Here is a 22,208-nt window from a genome sequence, read left to right as displayed (position 1 = left end):
TTTTATTGTTGATTTTAGGACCGATTTACCCCTTTGCTGCCCTGGCGACTGCTGTCAACTTGATTGCAACCAAATTTTGCCTTCCATACTTTGCGTTTTGATCAGCATATTCATCGCTTGCCTGTCCAACACCTCCTGCTACTTGTGTTTTCCTCATCAAGCTGTTGGCGACAGTTCCCTACATCTGTTTAGGCAGTGTGCAGCCTGCGTTTTGCTGTTTATAGCACTATTTTGGGCTGGGCAACTGACAGAATAGGCCGTTTTTGCTGTTTTTAGCAGATTTTAACTGATTTTTTGACTTTGTGCAGCAGATTTTGGCTTATTTTGATCAGTTTTTGGGTTATATTGCATGTGAACTCTTGTTTTTTTGCAGTCTGTGCTCATGGTTTGGCTGTGTTTCCTCTCGCAATCCCTTCTTATCTCTACTTCTTTTCTAAATCCTCTCCAGATGGCTCCTCTATGCACATCCGCTGATGACAAGCTCCATGGACCTGATTATTACACGTGGAGTGCAGTGATGAAGGCTTGGTTTATTCAGAAGTGGTTATGGTACGTGGTTAACGGAGCTATGGCACGTCCTCGACAACCTTCTCCAGTTCTATCTGATGTTGATGAAGACAACCATGAGTAGGTTGTGCTTACATGGGATTTGGATGATGCCCGTGCCTATTCGGCCTTACTTCAGTGTATTTCCAAAGAAGTCCTACCGGCGATCACCTCCTGTACGACAATTTCAGATGTATGGTTGAAGTTACAGTTGATGTACGAGGCTCCTTTCACCATGAGGGCCGTTACTCTCTATGGCCAGCTCCAGCAACTGAAGTTTGAATCCAAAGATACGATTCAATCCTTCCTACTTCGTGTTATCCAACTCCAGGACTAGCTTTGCACTATGCAGTCTGCCCTATCAGAGGCACATCTTGTTGGTACAGTACTCTACAAGCTTCCTCGGGAGTTTGATGAAGTGGCGAATGCTTTACGGGCGCAGACATCTACGACTCCTATTAGATTTCTTCACATGTCCTCTATGCTACTTGAGCATGAGGCTACTTTGCGGCTACAGGGGAGGTTTCTATCACATTATGGAGGTTCAGGTGAGGCTCTTGCAACTTCAGAGAGGGGTTCGCAGATGAAGAAGTCGAAGGCCCAATGTTACCACTGTGGCAAGAAAGGTCATTTAAGGAAGGACTGCAAAGAGTTAGCGGCTTCCTGTAGTGGTGATGTGGACATCCCTCACGACTCTCCAGTGCCAAAGAGGGAGTGTGAGAGGGTGGTGAGATGGGGCAGCCGTGCCTCATCTATATGTCTATACAGATGCACAGGATCCAGAGAGTGACATCCCTGATGCATCGACCAAAGTCTGGCAGGTGCAAATCTTGGAGCTAGGATTGACATCGAGGTTCATGATGGATTGGTTACTTGATAGAGAGCGAGAGGCTTTTGTCTAGAGCTTACATGAGGGGACACTTTGGCGGTTTTGGCCGAAGGCGGGGATTCCATGGTTACATGTTCAGAGACATGTTTGGCTGATTGGTCTTGTATGTCCTGAGTGATATAGGTGATATAACACAGAGAGTTGCTATGATTCTTATCTATTTTCAGGTGGTGTTGTTATGATCGATATCGACGTCAGATACTCTCCGAGGCATGTTGGTGGTGGGCTGGCCACTCATTGCTTGGATATCCATGGTTCTTCTGGTGGTTCTATGTTGTATAGTTTATGATACCTCATCATTGTACTATTGTATTGTATCAGATCACCCTTGATCTGAGAGAGGGTGTTAGCAGATTAGTCAGCTCAGGCATGAATCTGTACTTAGAGGCTACAACATTTTATGTAATATTTTTTTGGCATTTTCTGGTGCCCTTTTTAGGGCTGGGGAGCATTTAATGTTGGCTGACCAGCATTAAATGTTGGCCGATTGCATTTATCGCTCCCCCATTTTATGCCTATATATTGCTAGGGCTCCTCCTCCTCTATGTACTTCAGCCATCATTTGTGGATTCTTCTGAGGAGAGAGGAGCCGGTGCCAGGGTGGCCACACAGCTAGTGACTCACTGTTGTATGCTGCTGTCTCGTGTTTGATATGGATTCTGTTTCCCGAGCATACATTTGACTTCTCATCTATATTTGTGTTTATTCATTCATTCTCTTGTCTTGTGTTTCAACAGTTTATTTCAGCATGTTGTTTATGCTTCCATTGCTGCACCACTTCTGACAGAGGTAACCGCTGGTAGGACTTCTTTGGAAATACACCGAAGCAAGGCCGAGTAAGCACGGGCATCATCCGAATCCCATAAAAGCATTGCTTCCTCATGGTTGTCTTCATCAAAATCAATTGGAATTGGAGAAGGCCATTGAGGACGTTCAATAGCTCCATAGACCACATACCATAACCGCTTCTATATAAACCAAGCCTTCACCACCGCACTCCACATGTGATAATTAAGTCCATGGAGCTGATCATCAATGGAGGTGCATGGAGGAGCCATCTGTAGAGGATTTAGAAGAGAAGTAGAGAAAAGAAGGTATTTGGAGAGGGAACACAGCCAAAACATGAGCACAGACTACAAAAAGCAAGAGTTCAAATACAATATAACCCAAAATCTGACCAAAATATGACAAAAGCTGCTGCAAAAAGTCAAAAAATCGGTAAAAACAGCCAAAAATAGCAAAAATGGCTTCATAATGCAAGCGCCCAGCTAGGAGGAGATGCAGAGACAGCAAAACGCAGGCTGAAGTGGACACATAGGTTGGTCAGCAAAAAACCCAGGTAAAATAGGTCGCTTGGTTGGAGCAGTAGTCACCTAATTAGCAATGGTCAAAACAGTCCTGAAATCAGCAAAGAAAATACAGTAGGAGCATAGAACCTGAAATCTGATACCATGTCAGAAGTGGAGCAGTCAATGGAAGTGTAAACATTTGCTGTAATACATTGCTGAAACACAAGGCAAAAGAGAAAGGAAAAGAAAGAACACTGAAGAACACAATACAGATGAGAACTCAGATGTATGCTCGGGAAATGGAATCCATATATCCAACACGAGACAATGGCATACAACAGTGAGTCACTGGCTGCGTGCGCATTGGCACTAGTTTCTCTTTCCACGAATTCTCCACGCGTGTGGTGGCAGATGAGTGAGCGAGTGAGGAGGAGCCTAAATATATAGGACAAAAATATGTCCTCAATATGATCAGGTTGGCCAGCAATAAATGCCCAATATGACCATAAAATGACACAAATAAAAATGCCTAAATATCCTAAACAATGTGCTGAGCCTTTGCATGCATAGACTCACACATGAGCTGACATATCTGCTAACAATGACGGCATCCCTCAAGACTCTCTAGTGCTAGAGAGGGAGTGTGATAGGGTGGACAAATGGGGCAGCCACATCTCATCTATACATCTATACAAATGCACAGGATTCAGAGAGGGACTTCTCTAATGCATTGATTGAAGTGTGGCAGGTTTAAATCTTGGAGCTAGGATTGACATCCAGGTTCATGATGGGCTGTCTGATAGATAACGGGATTGGTTCCTAGTCACGAGTTCACATGAGGGGACACTTTGGTGGTCTAGCCAAAGGTGGCTGGCCAAAGGTGGGGAATCCATGGTCACGTATGTTCTAGAGGGTTTTTTGATAGGTTGTTCATGTATGCTAGTGAGAGACATTGCGACAAACATAGAGATATCCTTTGAACTTCTCTATTTTCAGGTGCTCGATAAACATTGACATTAGGTTTTCTTTGCGGCACCTTGGTGGTGGCTTGTGCGCCCACTGCTTGGGTATCCATGGTTCTACTTGGTGGTTCTATGTTTTATGGTTTATGATTCATTATCATTGTACCATTGTATTGTATCAAATCACCCATGATCTGAGAGAGGGTGTTGGCTGATATGTCAACTAATGTGTGACTTTGTGCATGATTTAGGTTTGAGCATTATTTAGGATATTTTAGGTATTTTTTATGGTCTTCATATTGATCATATTTAGCATTTATTGCTGGCCGACCTGATCATATTGAGGTCATATTTTTGTCCTATTTATTCAGGCTCTTCCTCCTCAATCAGTCAGTCACTCATCATCTCACTTGTGGATCTTTTGCTGGGGAGAGGAGCCAGTGTAGGTGCCCACAGCTAGTGACTCATTGTTGTATGTGATTGTCTTGTTCTGGATATATGGATTCCATTTTCCGAGCATACATTTGAGTTCTCATTTGTATTGTATTCCTCAATGTTCCTTCTTTCCTTTCTCTTTTGTCTTGAGTTCAACAATTTATTATAGAACATGTTTATGCTTCCATTGTTGCATCCACTTCTGACAAGTTTGCATATTGGGCACATTGTATGAATCATACTTGGTTACCTTGGCCTGAAGGTTTATATCTTAGAGGAGCAAAGATTGTGATAAATATGTATTTGATGTTTTGGGCATTCTAGGGGTCATAAAAGGCGAACTAATTATACAATTATACAAGGGAAAAACCCCAAATTATGATGAGCTCATGTTTAGAATTGCAAAAGGGAATCCACTTCAAACACATCATAGCCCTTTGGGAAGTTTTGTTAGGCAAGGATCCTTTTTCAGTCATATGGTTTGGACCGCCTGATTGGCATTTCACTCAGCCCTTCTGTGTATGATGGACTTCTGATAGATGATTCTTCTTTGTTTCAAAGGACTACGGTTGATGAAGATGGACACAAGTTTTTGGTTTTTAAAGCTCAGAAAATAACAGCTTCTCTTGGTTTGCTGATTTTGGGATTAATGCTTATATTGTTGCCACCGAGTGCAGCAGATAGGCCAGCTTCATATTTTTTGTTTTCCTTTGTTTTTTTCTTTCTAATTTGTGAGGAAGCTTCAAATTAGGGGGCCATTTTTTTGCATATTGCAATAACACAAAATGAAAGGTTTCACTATAAAGATTTGTGTATGTATGACCAGAGTCGCAGTAGCAACTTTTACAAAGGATGTAGCTTAAGGCACGATTCTGCTTGTAGAATGTCAACATGTGCATTTATAGCACAACCCACCACCATGCTATCTGTACAATGCCCTTTTATGTCTAGTCATAATACAAAACCTTCCTAATCTGTGTTGATGTATTCTAGTATCATATATTACATGGATTTATGTATGAGAAAACATGAAGTAGTGGGATTTTAAACTTGTGATCGCCATCAAAATGTTACTCTTTTTCACTACCTTCTATGCTAAGTCAGGATCATTAAACTGTGATTAAATTTGCTGCTAAATGTTCCTTAGTCTTCATGTATCATTGAATCAGATTTTAATTATAGCTGATCTTTCTTCTGGCATTCTTTCAGCTCAGCCTGATTCTCTTACAACTGGAAGGAAGGTGCTTCTAGCTTATGGTAATGGAAGTACACTCTGATTCAATTAGGGAAAATCACTTGGAACCTACTCCTAGTTCAAGACAGGAAATATACCCCAGTAATGATGATCCCACTCTCTTAGAAGAAAACAAAATCCAGGCAAATGCAGTACCAAGGAATTCCAGATTTCTACCAAAAACTGCAGCAGATTCATCTGGAAAATTTTCTGCTTCTGGGTTTGCTAATTGGGCTAAAGGGCGCATCAATGCAATCTCCTCAGATAACTCGTCTGGAGATGTTGGAAAAAATCCATTCAACTTACTTTCAAACAGTTTTAACAGACGGTCTGCTTCGAAGATTCCTGTTGTTGAAACCCCACTTGAGAGCCCCTCAGCTCCTTTACAAGAGGGGCCTCTAGGAACTTTTGCTAAAGGAATTCTGGATAGCTCCAAGAATGCCATGAAGGCAGTACAAACAAAGGCTCGCCACCTTGTATCACAAAACAAAATCAGATACCAGGTGTGTTTTAGGGCCTTAGAGGAATTAGTTTCCATTTGTGCTTTCTTTGGCTAGAAGAAGAAATAAGGAACTGAATGATATTCCTGGCTGTGCAGGATGGTGGCTTTGATCTTGATCTGGCTTATATTACAGATAACATAATTGCTATGGGGTTTCCTGCAGGCGATTTGAGCTCTGGGCTTCTGGGTTATGTGGAGGTATGACATTTTGTTTATGTAGGTGTGCTTACAGATCTTTAACTGATGGTTGTCTTAGCTGATAAACTAGTTTTTTGGATCATTGCAGGGGTTTTACCGCAACCACATGGAGGAAGTTATCAAGTTCTTTGAAACTCATCATAAGGTCTTTTTTGATACCCTTCATTCAATCATCTTGTTTACTTCAATTTATAATTTGGAAAGTATCAACTTCTTGATGATTGCTAGTTCAGTCTTTCGACTTGTTGGTGAAGCTAGAAGATTCATTAGGGTTGTATAATTGCAATAGAGTTTTGCGTCTCAGCTAAGCCCAAAGAATTCTTGATTTTTAGTAGAAATTCTGTGAGATAACGTATATACTGACAGTGTTACGCAGCCTTGAATTTGTTTGAGCCTTAACTAGCTTGCTTTTACCATACTTGTCTTTCACTTTTCATATTCTACAACATGATGTGCTTTGATGGAGAGACAGTGCTGCTAGGCACACTTCCATGAGGCGCACACGCGGAGGTAGCTATTCAACAGGTTGGTCACACCAGCCATGATGTATGGTGCACCTATTTGGACCCTGAGCCTGGCTACATACCTATGGACATAGATTGAGAGACCATGAGCCATTTCGCTCTCATGGATGATCTGTAGCAAACCATTAGTACCAGATGAGATCATTAGAGCCGTGTTTGCTTCATCCCCATGCTGATGGAGGCCCTTTTTCAGACCATCAACTTCATAAACAAGAAAATTGACATGCATCCAGATAGACTACCTAGGAGAGCCTTCAAGGCCTCTTGACAGCTAGCTCAGGCAACGCATGAGACTTTATGGTATGCACAAGTTGAGTAGTAGCTCATAGGATATGGGATTGATATGGACCCCCCTTTCAATATGATCTTGACTCGCCCTTCATACACATCTTCCGCATTGAGAGGAACTTGGTTATGCATCACACTATGGATTTCACCTGAGTAGTCTTTTCCATTGAAGATATTATACTATAGGGATCACTTTATGAGGACTATAGGGGATGGTTTCATCATGAGACCTGGATACCTAAATGTATGGATGCCACATGAGGTCATAGTTGCTTGGAGTTTCAGAAACGGTGAAACAGAAATGTGGTTCAGAGTCACAAAACAAAATTTTGGCATGAGGCCGAAATGGGGAATTTTGGTAGGAAGCCAAAATGGCAAAACAAGGAAATGGATTTTGTGTCTATTTCTAGGAATATTTTAATTTTTTTAGGCATATATAAATGGGTAATACCATTTATATGTTGAACATCTATACCAAACCACTTAAATTCCTCAACAACATAGAGTATACATGTAACTTGAGAAGAGTTTTGACAAGTATACACCATTCTATCAAAGATTTAAGACACTATGATTGTAAAATCATAATCCATAAGTTTAGAAAACTTTCAAGATTAAGATTTAGAAGTTGGAACCTTATATAAAAGATTGTAGTATACCATGGTCAATGAATGATGATGACATATGTTGAGATTGGAGACTCGAGAGTGAACAACCATAGACTCATGTTATGTCATATAGACTCAAAAAACAAAGTTCTCACTGCTTGGTAAACAATGCATGAAAAATAAATACAACTATGATGTATCAATGATCTTGTGTTAGTGTTAAGACTCAAGCGATCATAGCATCTCATCCAAATGCGAATAAACAATAAACATGATCGACTAACAAGTCTGTAAAGTATAAGTCTATGAATCATGATCCATCATCTAATGAGAATCACTCAACATCATCCAAAGGCATGTTCTCTATCTTGTACTCCTTAGGGCTACTAGCAAGAGCACTAGTACTATTGCTAAGAGAAAGAGGAGGTATCATCATCATCATCAACCGGTAGAGCTGTGGAGGTAGAAGCAGTTGCATATTGAAGTCGAGCTCCCCTTGCTATAGATGATGCACGGCTAGATTGTGTCTAATGTGCAAGTACAAACATCTCCTCATTAAGCATGTTATAGATACCTATCTTCTCTTTTGGAATGGTGGGAATCTCCTTCATCTTCTCTATAGCAATCTTATCTATATCTACTGCTTTAGCTCAAGTGTGTAACTTGAATTTTCAATCAAGTGTAAGTTACAATGGTTAAAAATCAATCTCTCAAGCTAGACAATCTTCAACTTATTCCTTTTTGTGTGAAACAAAGCCCATGTGCTTGAAGTTCTCTCAATATAACCACTATCACAATCATGTGAGAGAATACGGATAGCCATCCTTTTTTGTGAAATTTCAATAAAATTAGAAATTAGAATTAGAATTTAGGATTTAAGAAGTATGAGCTAAATTCAAGTCCTAAAACAAAGAACGAGAAGAAATTCAGCATATTTATCAAAGTCGGAGCACAATTTTCATACTTCTCTTCCACCAAGGCACAAGTTAGAGTTGTGTCTGACGTAACTCTACAATGGGGCTACTGGGAATAAAGGCTTGCCGTATCTTTTACAGTGTTCGGGTATGAACACACCCTTACACTCTTATACCTTATATATTATCAAAACCTAAAAAGTGGTACACTTGTTTTTGTATCGAACATCCATTGTGTCATGCTCACACTCCTCTCTACTGCTCTCTACTCTTTGTGCAATATTTGACACTCTCATCCTCAGCTCACTCAGTCTCGATCTGTCAGGCTCCAACAAACTGGTATCAGGGCCAGTGACGGGCGTTAGGTTGCAAGATAGGCAAGAATTTGACATTAAAACGTGGCGTGCAGGCCCGTTGACATGCATTAGATTGTTAGGGCGAGCACACTCGTGTAGCCGACAGGTTGCAAAAGGGCTCGACAGGCAGGGGCACACGACGAGTAGCAGGCGGTATGTTGCAGATACCATAGGGGCACACGATAGGCAGTAGGCGACCCAGGTGACAGTTTCGATGAGGACGCAAGTACATTGACAGGCAGCAGGACAGTTCGGTGACAGTTTGCAGGCCAGGCGTCAGATTTGACGGGACGCCAAGACAGGCCCGTCACTTTTTCTTTTCCTTAAAATTAATGGACTTTCACATGAAAGAAGGTACAGCCATGTCTATACATTTGAATGAGTTTAACTCAATTTTTAGTCAGCTGATTGCTTTGGATTTCCATATTGATGAAGAGTTCAAGGCTACTTTCTTGCTATGCACTTTGCTTGAAAGTTGGGATACTCTCAGGACAGCTTTGAGTAATTCGAATGCTCAGCTGTTATACTCTGATGTGGAGAGTTCTTTGTTGATGGAAGAACTCTATAGACAGAATAACTCAGCAAACAAGTCTTCTAGTGCATTGCACACTAGAGGTTGATGTCAGCACAAGAGCAGTTTTGAAAATAAAGCACACAACAAGTCTCGTGGAAAAAATGTGGAGTGTCATCATTGTGGCAAAAAAGGGCACTTCAAATGGGACTGTTTTCAATTGAAGAAAAATAAGGGCAAAAAGAAAACACTGAAGACAACAAGGCTGAAAAAAAGGATAGCTTTCCTGCAAAGAAGAGCAATGTGAAAATAGAAGAGACTAATGTAGTTACTCATGATAATGATAGTGATGGTGATGTACTTCTTGCTTCTTATTTGAGTGTATATGCATTGATTGCAGATTTTGAGGATGATATGCACACTTGGATACTTGATTTAGGTGCGTTCTTTCATGTCACACCACAGCATGAGTGGTTCTTTGACTACAATGGTGGTGCACGTGGTGTTGTCCACTTGGGGGATAATTATACATGTAAAATTGCAGGCATTGACAGTGTGAAACTAGAATTTCTTTCATGTCACACCACATCATGAGTGGTTCTTTGACTACAATGGTGGTGTACGTGGTGTTGTCCACTTGGGGGATAACCGTGTTTGTTTTGCATAATGTGAGACATGTACCTTAGCTCAAGAAGAGCTTAATAAGCACATGGCAACTAGATGATGAAGGCTATCACACCACTTTGGAAATAGCAAATGAAAAAGCTGTAAGGGCTCTCACATTGTTGCCAAGGGGTCCAAAAGTGATACCTTGTATCCTTTGCATATATCTAGTGTGCGTGACCATGTAGTTGCCATAACTAAGCAACCAGGTGTTTCTTTGTGGCATAGCCGGTTGGAACACGTGAGTCAAATTGGAATGAAAGTGCTTTCTCGCTTGGGTTATTTACCATCTTTGAGGTATGCTGATTTTGAACAGTGCGATCATTGTATTTATGGTAAACATGCTCAAACGTCATATAAAAAATCTCTCTAAAGTCTTCACCCTTAGAGTTGATACATTGAGATGTATGTCAAATGCCAGGATTACCTCTAGGGGAAAAGAAGTATTTCATTACCTTTGTTGATGATGCCACACGCAAAGTGTGGGTTTATCCAATCCATTGCAAAGATAAGGCCTTGGATAAATTTAAAAAATTCCCGGCATTTGCTGAAAATCAGACCAGTAAGACATTAAAATACCTTCGCTCTAACAATGGTGGAGAATATGTGTCCAAAGCCGTTTAGGACTTTTGTGATAGCAAAAGGATTAAAAGAATCTTATTGCTCCTCATAATGTGTCCCAAAATGGTGTTGCAGAGCGTGTTGAGATATCAAGCTCCACTCATAATATGCCAGGGTGACCGTTGTGTATTTATGTCACCGACTTGTCAGTTTTGCAGATGCGATTGGTACACCGCCCATGAATAATAGCTAGACGACAGCTATCCTTATCTACTCTAGTTCGTGGCTCAGTTAGTATGCCACCTTAGTTAGTTGTCTTTGGTTTGAGACCCATATATAGGGTTCTTTTACTTCTTTGTACAAAAGTTCTTTTGGCTTATACAACTAAGAAGAGGAAAACTGTTTTCAGCCTCCACCTCTGTGTGTATTCCCCCATTGTGCAAGCAAGAAAGCTACAAGTGAGACTTCTTCCTTCTCTCCCACAATCTTGACATGGTATCAGAGCCTTGTTTGTGGTAAGGAGCTCAAGAAAGCAAGCCAAGCTCGCGGTGTTCTGGTAAGAGGAGCAGTGTTGCTTTCATTTTCTGTTTTGGGAGCAGATCTCTGCAGGTAGCACAGCTGGAAATTGCAAGAGTGCATTGTCTCAGGTTGAGACGCCCTTCGCGGTGAAGCAAGAGGGTAGTATATGCTGCGGGAGAGGGCTTTTGCCCTCAACGACCCTGTTTTTTTGATTTGAGGCCATTTCGGGGCTTGTTTTGGAGGCGGAAGTTTTCTGCACGTACTCAGGAAAAGGCCCAGTTTTATGCTGTGCGACCATTGTTCTATAGGTCGGTGAAAAGTTATTGTAGAAATTGTATCGTATGCTTGTGCACAGAGACATTGGGAGTTTCAGAATCATCCTTGGTTCTTGTTTATGCAAAATCGTCACTAGGAAGTGACTGTGTGGTCAAATACCACTTTCGCCAGTTTTGCAGATTTGCCCTTGTGAGGGTGAAGCTGAGTTTTTGCAGTGACAGAATTTTTCGCAGTGTTCTGTAATGGCGTCTGATTCTCTTTCACAAATTGTAACTGAAAAGCTTGACAAGAACAACTTCTAGGCATGGAAGTTTAGAATGACGAATTTCCTTATGGGAAAAGGATATTGGAAATTTGTTGCAGGAAATGAAGAAGAACCAGTTTTTCCTGATGTTCCTAATCAACAACAAATGCAGGCATTCAAAGCATGGCATGAGAAAGCCAGGAAAGTTATGTACTGGCTATCTATCAGCATTTCAGACTCTATGATTGTGCATATTCAGAATGCAAGTACGCCAAAGGAGGCATGGGATACTCTGTCAAAGATGTATAGCACCAATACGCAAGCCAGGAAAATGCAGCTCAAGCAAGAGTTGCACAATGTGCAAAGAGAAAATATGAGCATCAATGACTATCACATGAAGGTGAAGAAGATTGCAAATGCACTTGTTTCCATTGGGTCGCCAATGGAAGATGATTTAGTCTCAGTGACCTTGAATGGTCTAGGAAAGGATTATGCACAGTTCCGAACATCCATTCCGTCCGTGAAAGATTTCCTGATTTTGAGGAGTTGATTGCTCTTCTAATTTCTGAGGAGCAGAGAAATGGCGGTGCATCTTCTTCAGGAGGAACTTCAAAAGAAGCTGTCTTTTACTCAAATGCTGGAAGAGGTAGAGGCAGAGGTAGAGGAGGCCGATTTGGAGGCCATGGCAGAAATCAAAATATGCAGCAAACTCAAGAAAATCAGTCCTATGGAGGAGGACGTGGTAACTCTAGAGGCAGGGGGAGCCAAAGAGGTCGTGGTGGATGGCAAAGAGGCAAAAATACAAACAGCAATGTTGAATGCTACTACTGTGGTAAAATGGGTCATATGGCTAAAGACTGCTATAAAAAGCAGAATGACATCATGAATGGGAAATTGCAACAAGGGAATTATGCATCTTCTAGTAGACAGGGTGATGACAGAAATGAGCATGTGTTTATGATGCAGCACATGAACAATTCTGTGACAAGTGCAGAAGAAAGCAACGATGTATGGTATGTTGACTTAGGTACATCAAACCACATGACATGTCATGCAGAATGGATGGAGGATGCAAGAAAAATGGAAAAACCAGGATTTGTGGAGACTGGTGATGATACTGCACATCCTATTGTGCAGATTGGAAAAATTCCCTTGTCTATGCAGGATGGGAAAAAGAAATACCTATCTGATGTATTTCATGTCCCGAATATCACCAAGAATCTGGTTTCTGTAGGTCAAATGGTTGAGCAGGGCTTGCAGGTCAGATTTAATCCTCATGGATGCTTTGTTGAGGATATGAAAAATAAAGGTCGCTTGATAGCAAAAGGAAAGAAGAAGGGCAGAATGTTTACATTGGATGCAGACATGTCTGAATTGAGTGCAGTAATGTTTGCACATGGGACCGGTGTAGTTGCAGATATTGATATCTGGCATAAACGCATTGGTCATGTTAATGTACGACGACTTAAATCAATGCAGGCCCAAAATATTGTTGCAGGATTGCCTAGATTCAAGGTTGCAGAAATGCACAAGGTATGTGAAGCCTGTCAGTTTGGAAAACAGGCAAGGAAACCATTTCCTAGACATGTTCAAGAGAGTAAGAAGCCATTGGAATTAATCCACTCTGATGTGTGGACTACTAAAGCTGCATCTCTTGGAGACTGTCATTATTTTGTTACTTTTATTAATGACTATAGCAGAAAAGTTTGGGTGTATTTTATGAAAAAGAAAAGTGAAGTTTTTGGGCATTTCAAAACCCTTAAAGCTATGGTTGAAAAAGAAACAGGCCTGCAAATAAAATGCCTAAGGTCAGATGGAGGGGGAGAGTACCTCTCAAATGAGTTTGCAAGGTTCTTGCAGGAGCATGGCATAAAGCAGCAATATTCATGCAATCATACCCCACAACAAAATGGAATTGCAGAAAGGAAGAATAGGCATATTGGAGAGGTATCTCGTGCCATGCTCAATGAAAAAGACTTGCCAGATTTTTATTGGGCTAAAGCAGTTGCTACAGCAGTCTACATAATGAACAGGACTTCCACTGTAGCAATACATGGAATGACTCCAGAGGAGAGGTATACTGGTAGGAAACCAGATATTTCTCATTTGAAAATTTTTGGTTGCATTGCCTATATATATGTGCCAGATGAGTTGAGATCCAAGTTGGATCCAAAAGCTGAGAAGTGCATCTTTATTGGTTACTCTCTGCAGCAAAAAGGATATAGATGCTATAACTCTTCTACTCGTAAGTTTACAGTGAGCAGAGATGTTGTTTTTGATGAGATGAGTAGCTGGTATAAACCAGTAAATGTGATTGATGATGTAGATGCACAAAATGGTAATGCTGCACAGAATTCACAGCAGCAGTCACAAAATATTAGTGGACCTGGAGCGTCCTCTAGCAGTGGTTCACATTCTTCGCCATGGACAGGCAGATTGAGATCAGGAGAATCTTCTCAAAGTAATGCAGATAGTGGTATGCAGGTATCACGAAAAGGAAAAGAGAAGGTTGATCAGCCCATGTTTGATGTGAATGTAGGTCACTCTTATGTGGATGGTGAATCCAGTGGCTCAGAACAGAGCATTGATGATGAGTTGGGTATTCCTTCTATTGTTACACCTGGAGTAAGGAAGACCAGGGATGTTTTGAGAGCACTTGGGAGTGAACCTACTTTGCGCATGTCTACGAGAGCTAGGTATCTTGTGGATAGGCTGAAATATGATGGATTTACAGCCATTCACTATGCATATATGGTCAAAGTGATATAGGAATCAGAACCCACTTCTTTTGAGCAAGCCATGGGAAAAGAAAAATGGGAGAAAGCCATGGATGAAGAAATGGATGTCTTGGAAGCAAATGTTACATGGGAATTGGTACCTTTGCCTAAAGGTAAAAATGCAATTGGCTGTAAGTGGGTTTATAAGGTGAAGCACAATGCAGATGGTTCTGTGAACAGATACAAGGCAAGATTAGTAGTCAAGGGGTATGCACAAACATATGGCATTGACTATGAAGAAACATTCAGTCCGGTTGCAAGGATGGCAACCGTAAGAGCAGTCATTGCTATGGCTACATCAAAGGGATGGTCTTTACATCGGATGGATGTAAAGAATGCCTTCTTGCATGGTGATTTGCAAGAAGAGGTCTATATGGAGCAACCACCAGGTTATGTGCATGCTGTTCATCCTGAATTTGTTTGCAGGTTGAAGAAAGCCTTGTATGGATTGAAGCAAGCACCTAGAGCATGGTCTGACAAGATAGGACAGTATCTTGTCACTATTGGCTTTCAGATTTCCAAGGCAGATTTCTCAGTTTATGTGAGAAAAACAGAGAAAGGTATTATGCTACTTGTCATTTATGTTGATGATTTGATTATGACAGGTGACAGTGATGAAGATATCCTTCATGTGAAAATGCTATTGAAGCAGAAGTTTGAGATGAAGGATTTGGGAGAGCTGCGTTATTTCTTGGGCATTGAGGTGATTAGATCACCAAGTGGGATACAACTCTTGCAAAGGCAGTATGGATTGGATATGCTGTCCAAATATGGGATGACAGGCTGTAAGCCTATTTCAGTTCCTTTGGAGCAGAATGTGAAGCTGAGCGCAGATGCAGGTGAGCTTCTGGAAGACCCTACTATGTACAGACGTATAGTAGGAAGCTTGATTTATATGACTATTACCAGGCCAGATTTGAGCTATGGTGTTGGATTGGTAAGTCAGTTTATGCAGGCTCCAAGGAAACCGCATTTGGATGCGGCTAGACGCATATTCAGGTATGTGAAGTCCATATTGTAGTATGGACTATTTTATGAGACTGGGGTTCAGATACAGTTGCATGGATACACTGATGCTGATTGGGCTGGTAGCATTTCTGATAGACGATCTACCAGTGGATATGTGTTCTTTTTTGGGAGTGCTGCAGTCACTTGGAGCAGCAAGAAACAGCTTACAGTTGCCTTGTCGAGCACAGAGGCCGAGTACAGGGGTGCAGCAATAGCTGCATGTGAGGTAGCTTGGTTGCATAAGCTACTTTATGATATGCATCAGCCTACAGATGGGCCAGTTGTCATTTATTGTGACAACATAAGTAGTATACACTTGGCAAATAACCCAGTCTATCATGCTAGAACAAAGCACATTGAGGTGCATTATCACTATGTGCGAGAGAGGGTTTTACTAGGTCTTATTGATTTAGTTTATGTCAGCACAGAGGATCAGGTAGTTGACATATTTACGAAGGCATTGGGCGCAGAGAAGCTGCGCAAGTTCAGAGACCTGCTTGGTGTGCAGGAATTGGGATTGAGCTCGAGGGGGAGTGTTGAGATATCGAGCTCCACTCGTGATACGCCAGGGTGACCGTTGTGTATTTATGTCACCGACTTGTCAGTTTTGCAGATGCGATTGGTACACCGCTCATGAATAATAGCTAGACGACAGCTATCCTTATCTACTCTAGTTCGTGGCTCAGTTAGTATGCCACCTTAGTTAATTGTCTTTGGTTTGAGACCCATATATAGGGTTCTTCTACTTCTTTGTACAAAAGTTCTTTTGGCTTACACAACTAAGAAGAGGAAAACTGTTTTCAGCCTCCACCTCTGTGTGTATTCCCCCATTGTGCAAGCAAGAAAGCTACAAGTGAGACTCCTTCCTTCTCTCCCACAATGTTGACAGAGCGTATGAATAGGACCATTCAAGACAAGGTCCGTACAATGCTGTCACATGCTGCTTTACCCTATAAATTTTGGGCAGAGGCTGTTATGACAGCCGTACACTTGATTAATCTATCACCAAATAGGTCTTTTGGGGGGGGGGGGGAGTCTCTCTAGAAGAGTGGTCGGGTAAGCCACCTTCTTATGCTCACTTGAGAGTGTTTGGCTGTGAGGCATTTGTGCACATTCGTAAGGAAGAAAGTAACAAACTTGAGCCAAAGTTTTGTAAATGTATTTTCCTAGGATATGGTGATGAAGGTGAGATGGGGTATCGATTATGGGATCCTAAGAAAAGAAAAGTAGTACGTAGCAATGATGTTTTTTTCGGGGAAGATCGCATGCACAAATAGCCCGAAAGAATAGAGGAGGCCAGAAGGGTTGTATTTCGGGAGGATGTACTAATAGGATAGCAAAGAATGCCTGTTAGACAACAGCAAATACCCGCTGTAAATGTCCCTAAAAATGTGGGAAATGATGCTGAAAATGATCAATAGGATCTTGCGCATGATGTCCCACAAATTCAGCAATAACATGTGCCTTTGGAACAACCTAAACCAGCTGTATAGGACGCTGAACTTGCAGAACAGCAAGCTGTTAATGCAGATTTGCATGTTGAATAGCTAGCGAATCTTGACCATTGGGTTCGTAGGTCGACCAGAGTGCAAAGATCCTAATTTACAATAGAAATCAGGGTTTAGACAATTGCTCAGAATTAAGGGCCTTGGACTTGAATTCCAGCAGTTAAAATTGAGAAATTTTAGGGAGATTCAAGAGGCCAGCTTGCCAATATCAAATTTGGGGTTGAATTTGTCTTTCAAGGAGTAGGGTGAAGGCCAATCCCCAAGCAAACCAAGGGAAAAATTGGTTTGAAGGCTTATTGATCATTTGTGGCAATAAGGGGAATTTGGATAAGCGGAGGAGATTAAGGAATCTTAGTTGTACTCCATCCAATTGCAATATAAGTTAAAGAAATATTGAAAGGGGTGTTAGTTTATGGGCCAATAGGCTATCCAATGTCCAAGTTTAAAGTGGTAAAGTGTGCATATTCAATTTACGTAAATTTATACTTGCTGTAATTAAGTGCTTAATTAGGTTAATACCACCCTATTCGAGGAGGCCAATATCAAATTTGGGGTTGAATTTGTCTTTCAAGGAGTAGGGTGAAGGCCAATCCCCAAGCAAACCAAGGGAAAAATTGGTTTGAAGGCTTATTGATCATTTGTGGCAATAAGGGGAATTTGGATAAGCGGAGGAGATTAAGGAATCTTAGTTGTACTCCATCCAATTGCAATATAAGTTAAAGAAATATTGAAAGGGGTGTTAGTTTATGGGCCAATAGGCTATCCAATGTCCAAGATTAAAGTGGTAAAGTGTGCATATTCAATTTACGTAAATTTATACTTGCTGTAATTAAGTGCTTAATTAGGTTAATACCACCCTATTCGAGGAGGATGGTTGGTTTCTGTCATTCATTATAAGGCTTCTTTTCCATCATGGTTTGTTACAAGGGAGAGGAGCAGGGCAACCCATTTATAGTATAAGAATGCAATGTTAATACCATTGAGAAGGCAAAAATCTCTTTTGCTACAAGCTCAACATCATATACAACATTAGATAGTTCGTCTAGAATCCTTATATTCTACTCACAAGGTGGCAGTTCTAAGACGAGCTTCCACTCATCTGAGAACAACATTGATATAACCTTAGTACAAGGGCAGCCTTGCACAATTACAGCTGCAACTGTGGGTGAGAATGAAAGAACTAGATACAATGTCATAAGCAGAAATAGAACTTACATAATTTTCGGATAGGGTATGATGTCAATGATACTATCAAGGAGGCAACAAGAAATTACAAATTTAAGAGAGGCATACAATAGGATAATCCTCTTGAATGGAGTAGCTAACTCGTACAAAAGATCAAAAGGATTATTACATGATGTTCTCCACCCATACCTCCATGCACACCACATAGGAGATAAAAACTCTTCTTCACAAATCCACAAGGGGCCACGGGATTACTTGTCATACGATCACTATTTTGTCCTTGGACATTCAAATGGGCGCTAGTAGCATTAGTCATGGTGGTTACCAAGTGACTTAGTGCGAATGCACTAAGGACACTTCATAGTTAGGGCAGCTGAGTCTTATAAATAGGACTCAAGGCCCTATTGTGCCCGAGAGCCGATGATGTGCACAAAACCACTTTTGCTCACGGAACTGTGATGGTTTGCGCCTAGATAGGCCTTTATCTCGTTAAGGGTGGTATGGGACCTTGCTGGTGGGAGAGGCATGCACGGGGGGGACATGTTCCCAAGGTATGGAGAGTTGGAAAGAAACTACAAAAGCGCACACTCATTTTGATGTTCCGAGATGAGATGGAGAGGATGGCCTTTGTGAGGAAGAAGGCTGTACTTTGTGGTCTCCCAAGGGATCCCATCTACTTGGACAATGATCTTACTGGGATGTAGGTGGAGCATAGGCAAGCGAGTATGCTTAAAATATTCAAGGCCAGGAAGGGGGGACAAGGAGACAATGTGTAAAGATGGCCTATGAGATTGATACCTTAGAGATACAGATGAGAGTATGGAATTGTAATGGCTTACTATGGACACACCTAGGGAGGATGGTGGTGAACCAAGAGTTGATTTTGATCATAGAGACACATCAAAGCCTTGAGAGGGGACTACCTAGAGTACATGGATGTGTTTGGGAGTCCACATACAGGTGTTGTATGAGACACTAGGGCACCACTTGAGGATGAGGAGGAGTGGTGTTGAGAAACCAAGTCATTCAGTACATTTTCCCTCCATTCCTATTTTTGGTTTTCATTTACAGCCCCAAAAGGCCTTCTAGGCACCTCTCGAAAGAGTCGGGGTGCCACTCCAGAGACTTTAGTGGGTGCCATTCAAGGTCATCTGTGCCTATAAATACAGCACCAAATCCACCCACTCATTCATCCTTCCAATATTCTGTCACTCTCTTCCACATTCTTCCATCCTCTCCATTGCCGTTCACACACTTGATTCACTTAGCAGGATTCAATGATTCATCATCATTACCATCACCATCTTCTTTTGTGTTTTTTGTGAGTTTCTTCTTCTCTTAGTGTTTGTCATACAGTATGTTTCTTCTCGCAAATGCTGCTGTCTCTCTGATATGGTATGAGTGCATGCTGTCTTGTCACACTATTTTGACATGGTATTAGAGCATACTTGTTCTTTTGACAAGTGGTGGTGTTGAGGAGATAGGAGCTACATGGTAGAGTTTGCATCATGGCAAAAGACCCTAACATGTGGTACATGTGGATCTGAGTGGAGACCTCCCGTGAGTCGCAACTGGATGCTATACTTTGCCTTTTGCTACTTTCCCTATGGAGGGTGAGATATGCTATCAGGGAGACCTAGTAGTAGGAGAGAGGGAGATGGAGGAGGAGAGTCCTCTTTTAGAGACCTCAGATGAGATTATACACTACTCTGGATTGGGAGATGTTGTCTTTGTAGGAGATGTTAATGCTAGGGGGCATAGACGATAGTACGATATATATGATTTTGAGGATCCAGGGCAGCTATAGGGGATGGAGTTGGAGAAGGCAGGCACAGGGAGGGTATCGGCTGATATTGGGGAAGATAATAGTTGATATGGCAAGTACATGCTAGAGCTGGGGTCATGACACCATCTTTATTTACAACAAGGTATAGTGGCCCTGATCCAGAGCATTGACTTGCTTTCAGCCCACTGGCTCCAGCACGGTGGATTATGTACGTACTACCAAGTTCCATTGAGATGATGGAACTAGTTAAATCCTTCACCATTCCCCCTTGCCCAATCGAAGCAGATCATACCTACCTATCCCTCACCATGTCCTCCTCCCCATGCCCATAGATGCATATACAACTGGAGATCATACCTACCTATCCCTCACCACTTTCTATTTCATGCATGAGCAAGTTGACATATACAACCATCATGTTTATGATAGGCTCGCACAGTTCAAGCATATTGCCCCACTAGGGACACTCACCTCTAGGGTCACCTCGATCCTACACCCTGCTGCTCTCTAGAGCTTTCCACACTCCACACACTAGTAGACTCAGCCGACCAGGGACCATGCCCTAGAATAGATGGTACAATGACGAGTGCAAGGAGCTATACAGGGCCTCTCTATGTTAGATAGACCTATGAGAAGTACTTGGGATGAGAGTAACCCCCAGAGCAGTTCCATATTGTATCTGGTTGTGACATCACTTTGTATTCGTAAGCTATGTATCGTTTATTCTTCATTTAGTTAGTTATAGCAGTAGATGACAGCTATTTTGGGACTTGGGAAAATTCCCTGGCTTTCAGATGTAACATTTTGGTCTCATAGGTCGATTTGGCCTTTTATAGATGTTAATATAACTTCCGTTTCCTTTCTCTCTATATTTCTCTAGCATGTGCACACGTATTAATGTGCTCAAGGCCAGTCTCTGGTTCCACTGGCACTGAGCTCTCACTCTGTTAAGCACAAGTCACAGCACAATAAAGTTGTTTTCAAAATTATCCTTTGCAAAGATGTTAGACAATGGCATGTTTCAGTTTTTGATTTGGTTGTTTTGACTACTGCTCGGGCTAAACAGGCTGCCAGAAATTACTCTTTATAGATTCATAATATGAAAGAATCCTGTATGGATCCTGTGATAATACTACCTTCTTTGGCTGAATATAATCACCCAGCTTTCTAATTGCTACCAACCTCCCATCAAATCTTGGCACTCTTGTTTGTTCATTATGTAAATGTTAAATGTGCAATTTATCATTTGGTCAATCCTGTTCTTTGAATGTGAATCTCCTCTGCCTTTGAAATGTTCACTCATGTCAAGTTTGGCCTATGTTTCTCAGTTTTCCAACTGTGTACTGACATTGTCTTGAAATTTCTAGGAGAAATACAAAGTGTACAACTTGTGCTCGGAGCGATTATATGATGCTTCTCTTTTTGAAGGAAAGGTAGGCTTTGGTTTTGCAGTTTTGGTTTACACTTGTTTAAAAAAGTTTGTTTTGATGTTGAAACATGTTAGCTGTTTTGGATGCATATCCAATTGTTTTGTCCCTTTATGTGGACTATAGATATATGTATCTAGGTCCAATGTTTCTGAATCTTACCTTTCGTTTTAACAAAAATAAACCCAGATTAGTTATTCTTGCCCATTAGCAGCTACTAGATTTTCTCATTGATTTATTCAATCCTAGTTTTTGTGGAGCCTGTTGGTAGGTTAAGGTTGTATGCTCCTTTTACTATGAAAGAATACCACTGGAAGATCAAGGATCATGGGAATGAAGGGTTAACAAATATGGTCGTGAAGGGTGAAGATAATGAAAGCTCAAATGTCATGATAGTGAAATGTCAAGTGTCATGATAATGAAAGGTCATAGAAACTGTTGAGGAAAAAGCTCTTGAAGAGGACTCTAAAGACATGTAAACTGCAAGGTTCAAGAAATACACATACTAGAACCTTTAGAGATACATCGTAGGATCATGTAGTCCTTTGGTTTACAATTAAAGTAAAAGCATAGTTTTGTATGGTAATGAGACATTTTTACCTTTAGAAATGTCTATGCTTTACCGCTCTGTTCTGCTTAAAATCGAAAAATGACTTATTAGATGTGATCAGTTTTTCCTGGATATTATATGAATGATGACAGTATTTAGTAATGCCACATGATCATGCTTCTCAGTTGCTAGGTGTCTACACTTTGATTTTTGAAAGCTGGGAGCCCATGATGTAATAAAGTATTCGTAAAATCATTTAAACGGATTATGAAACTTGGATGTTCAAGCAATGTGATTTCAAGCATCCTCTGAGTAATGTCTCAAACTGTTTCAATGGGGATTGCTCCTTGCAGCGTATAGCATACGGAGAATCATCACTATCCTGATGATGTGGTTATCATCATGCATAATTGTTAGGTACGATACGGTACAGTACGATAAAATATAG

General features: G+C 41.2%; 1 protein-coding gene across 1 annotated transcript in view; it reads left to right on the top strand.

Moving 5' to 3' along the window:
• Positions 1 to 22,208, top strand: part of PEN2 (PTEN 2) — a 74,901-nt gene that overhangs the window by 4,928 nt on the left and 47,765 nt on the right. The window contains exons 2-5 of the mRNA XM_087678514.1: positions 5,331 to 5,858; positions 5,954 to 6,055; positions 6,144 to 6,200; positions 21,151 to 21,216. Coding sequence (XP_087534640.1) covers positions 5,376 to 5,858; positions 5,954 to 6,055; positions 6,144 to 6,200; positions 21,151 to 21,216 — 708 coding nt within the window. The 5' untranslated portion in view covers positions 5,331 to 5,375. The remainder of the gene's footprint in view (positions 1 to 5,330; positions 5,859 to 5,953; positions 6,056 to 6,143; positions 6,201 to 21,150; positions 21,217 to 22,208) is intronic.

Source organism: Lygodium microphyllum, chromosome 5 (genome assembly GCF_053477565.2).
Source record: "Lygodium microphyllum isolate KBCC chromosome 5, Lygodium_microphyllum_v1.1.10, whole genome shotgun sequence".
In the NCBI taxonomy this organism is placed as follows: Eukaryota; Viridiplantae; Streptophyta; class Polypodiopsida; order Schizaeales; family Lygodiaceae; genus Lygodium; species Lygodium microphyllum.
This window is presented reverse-complemented; position numbering and strand designations above follow the sequence as displayed.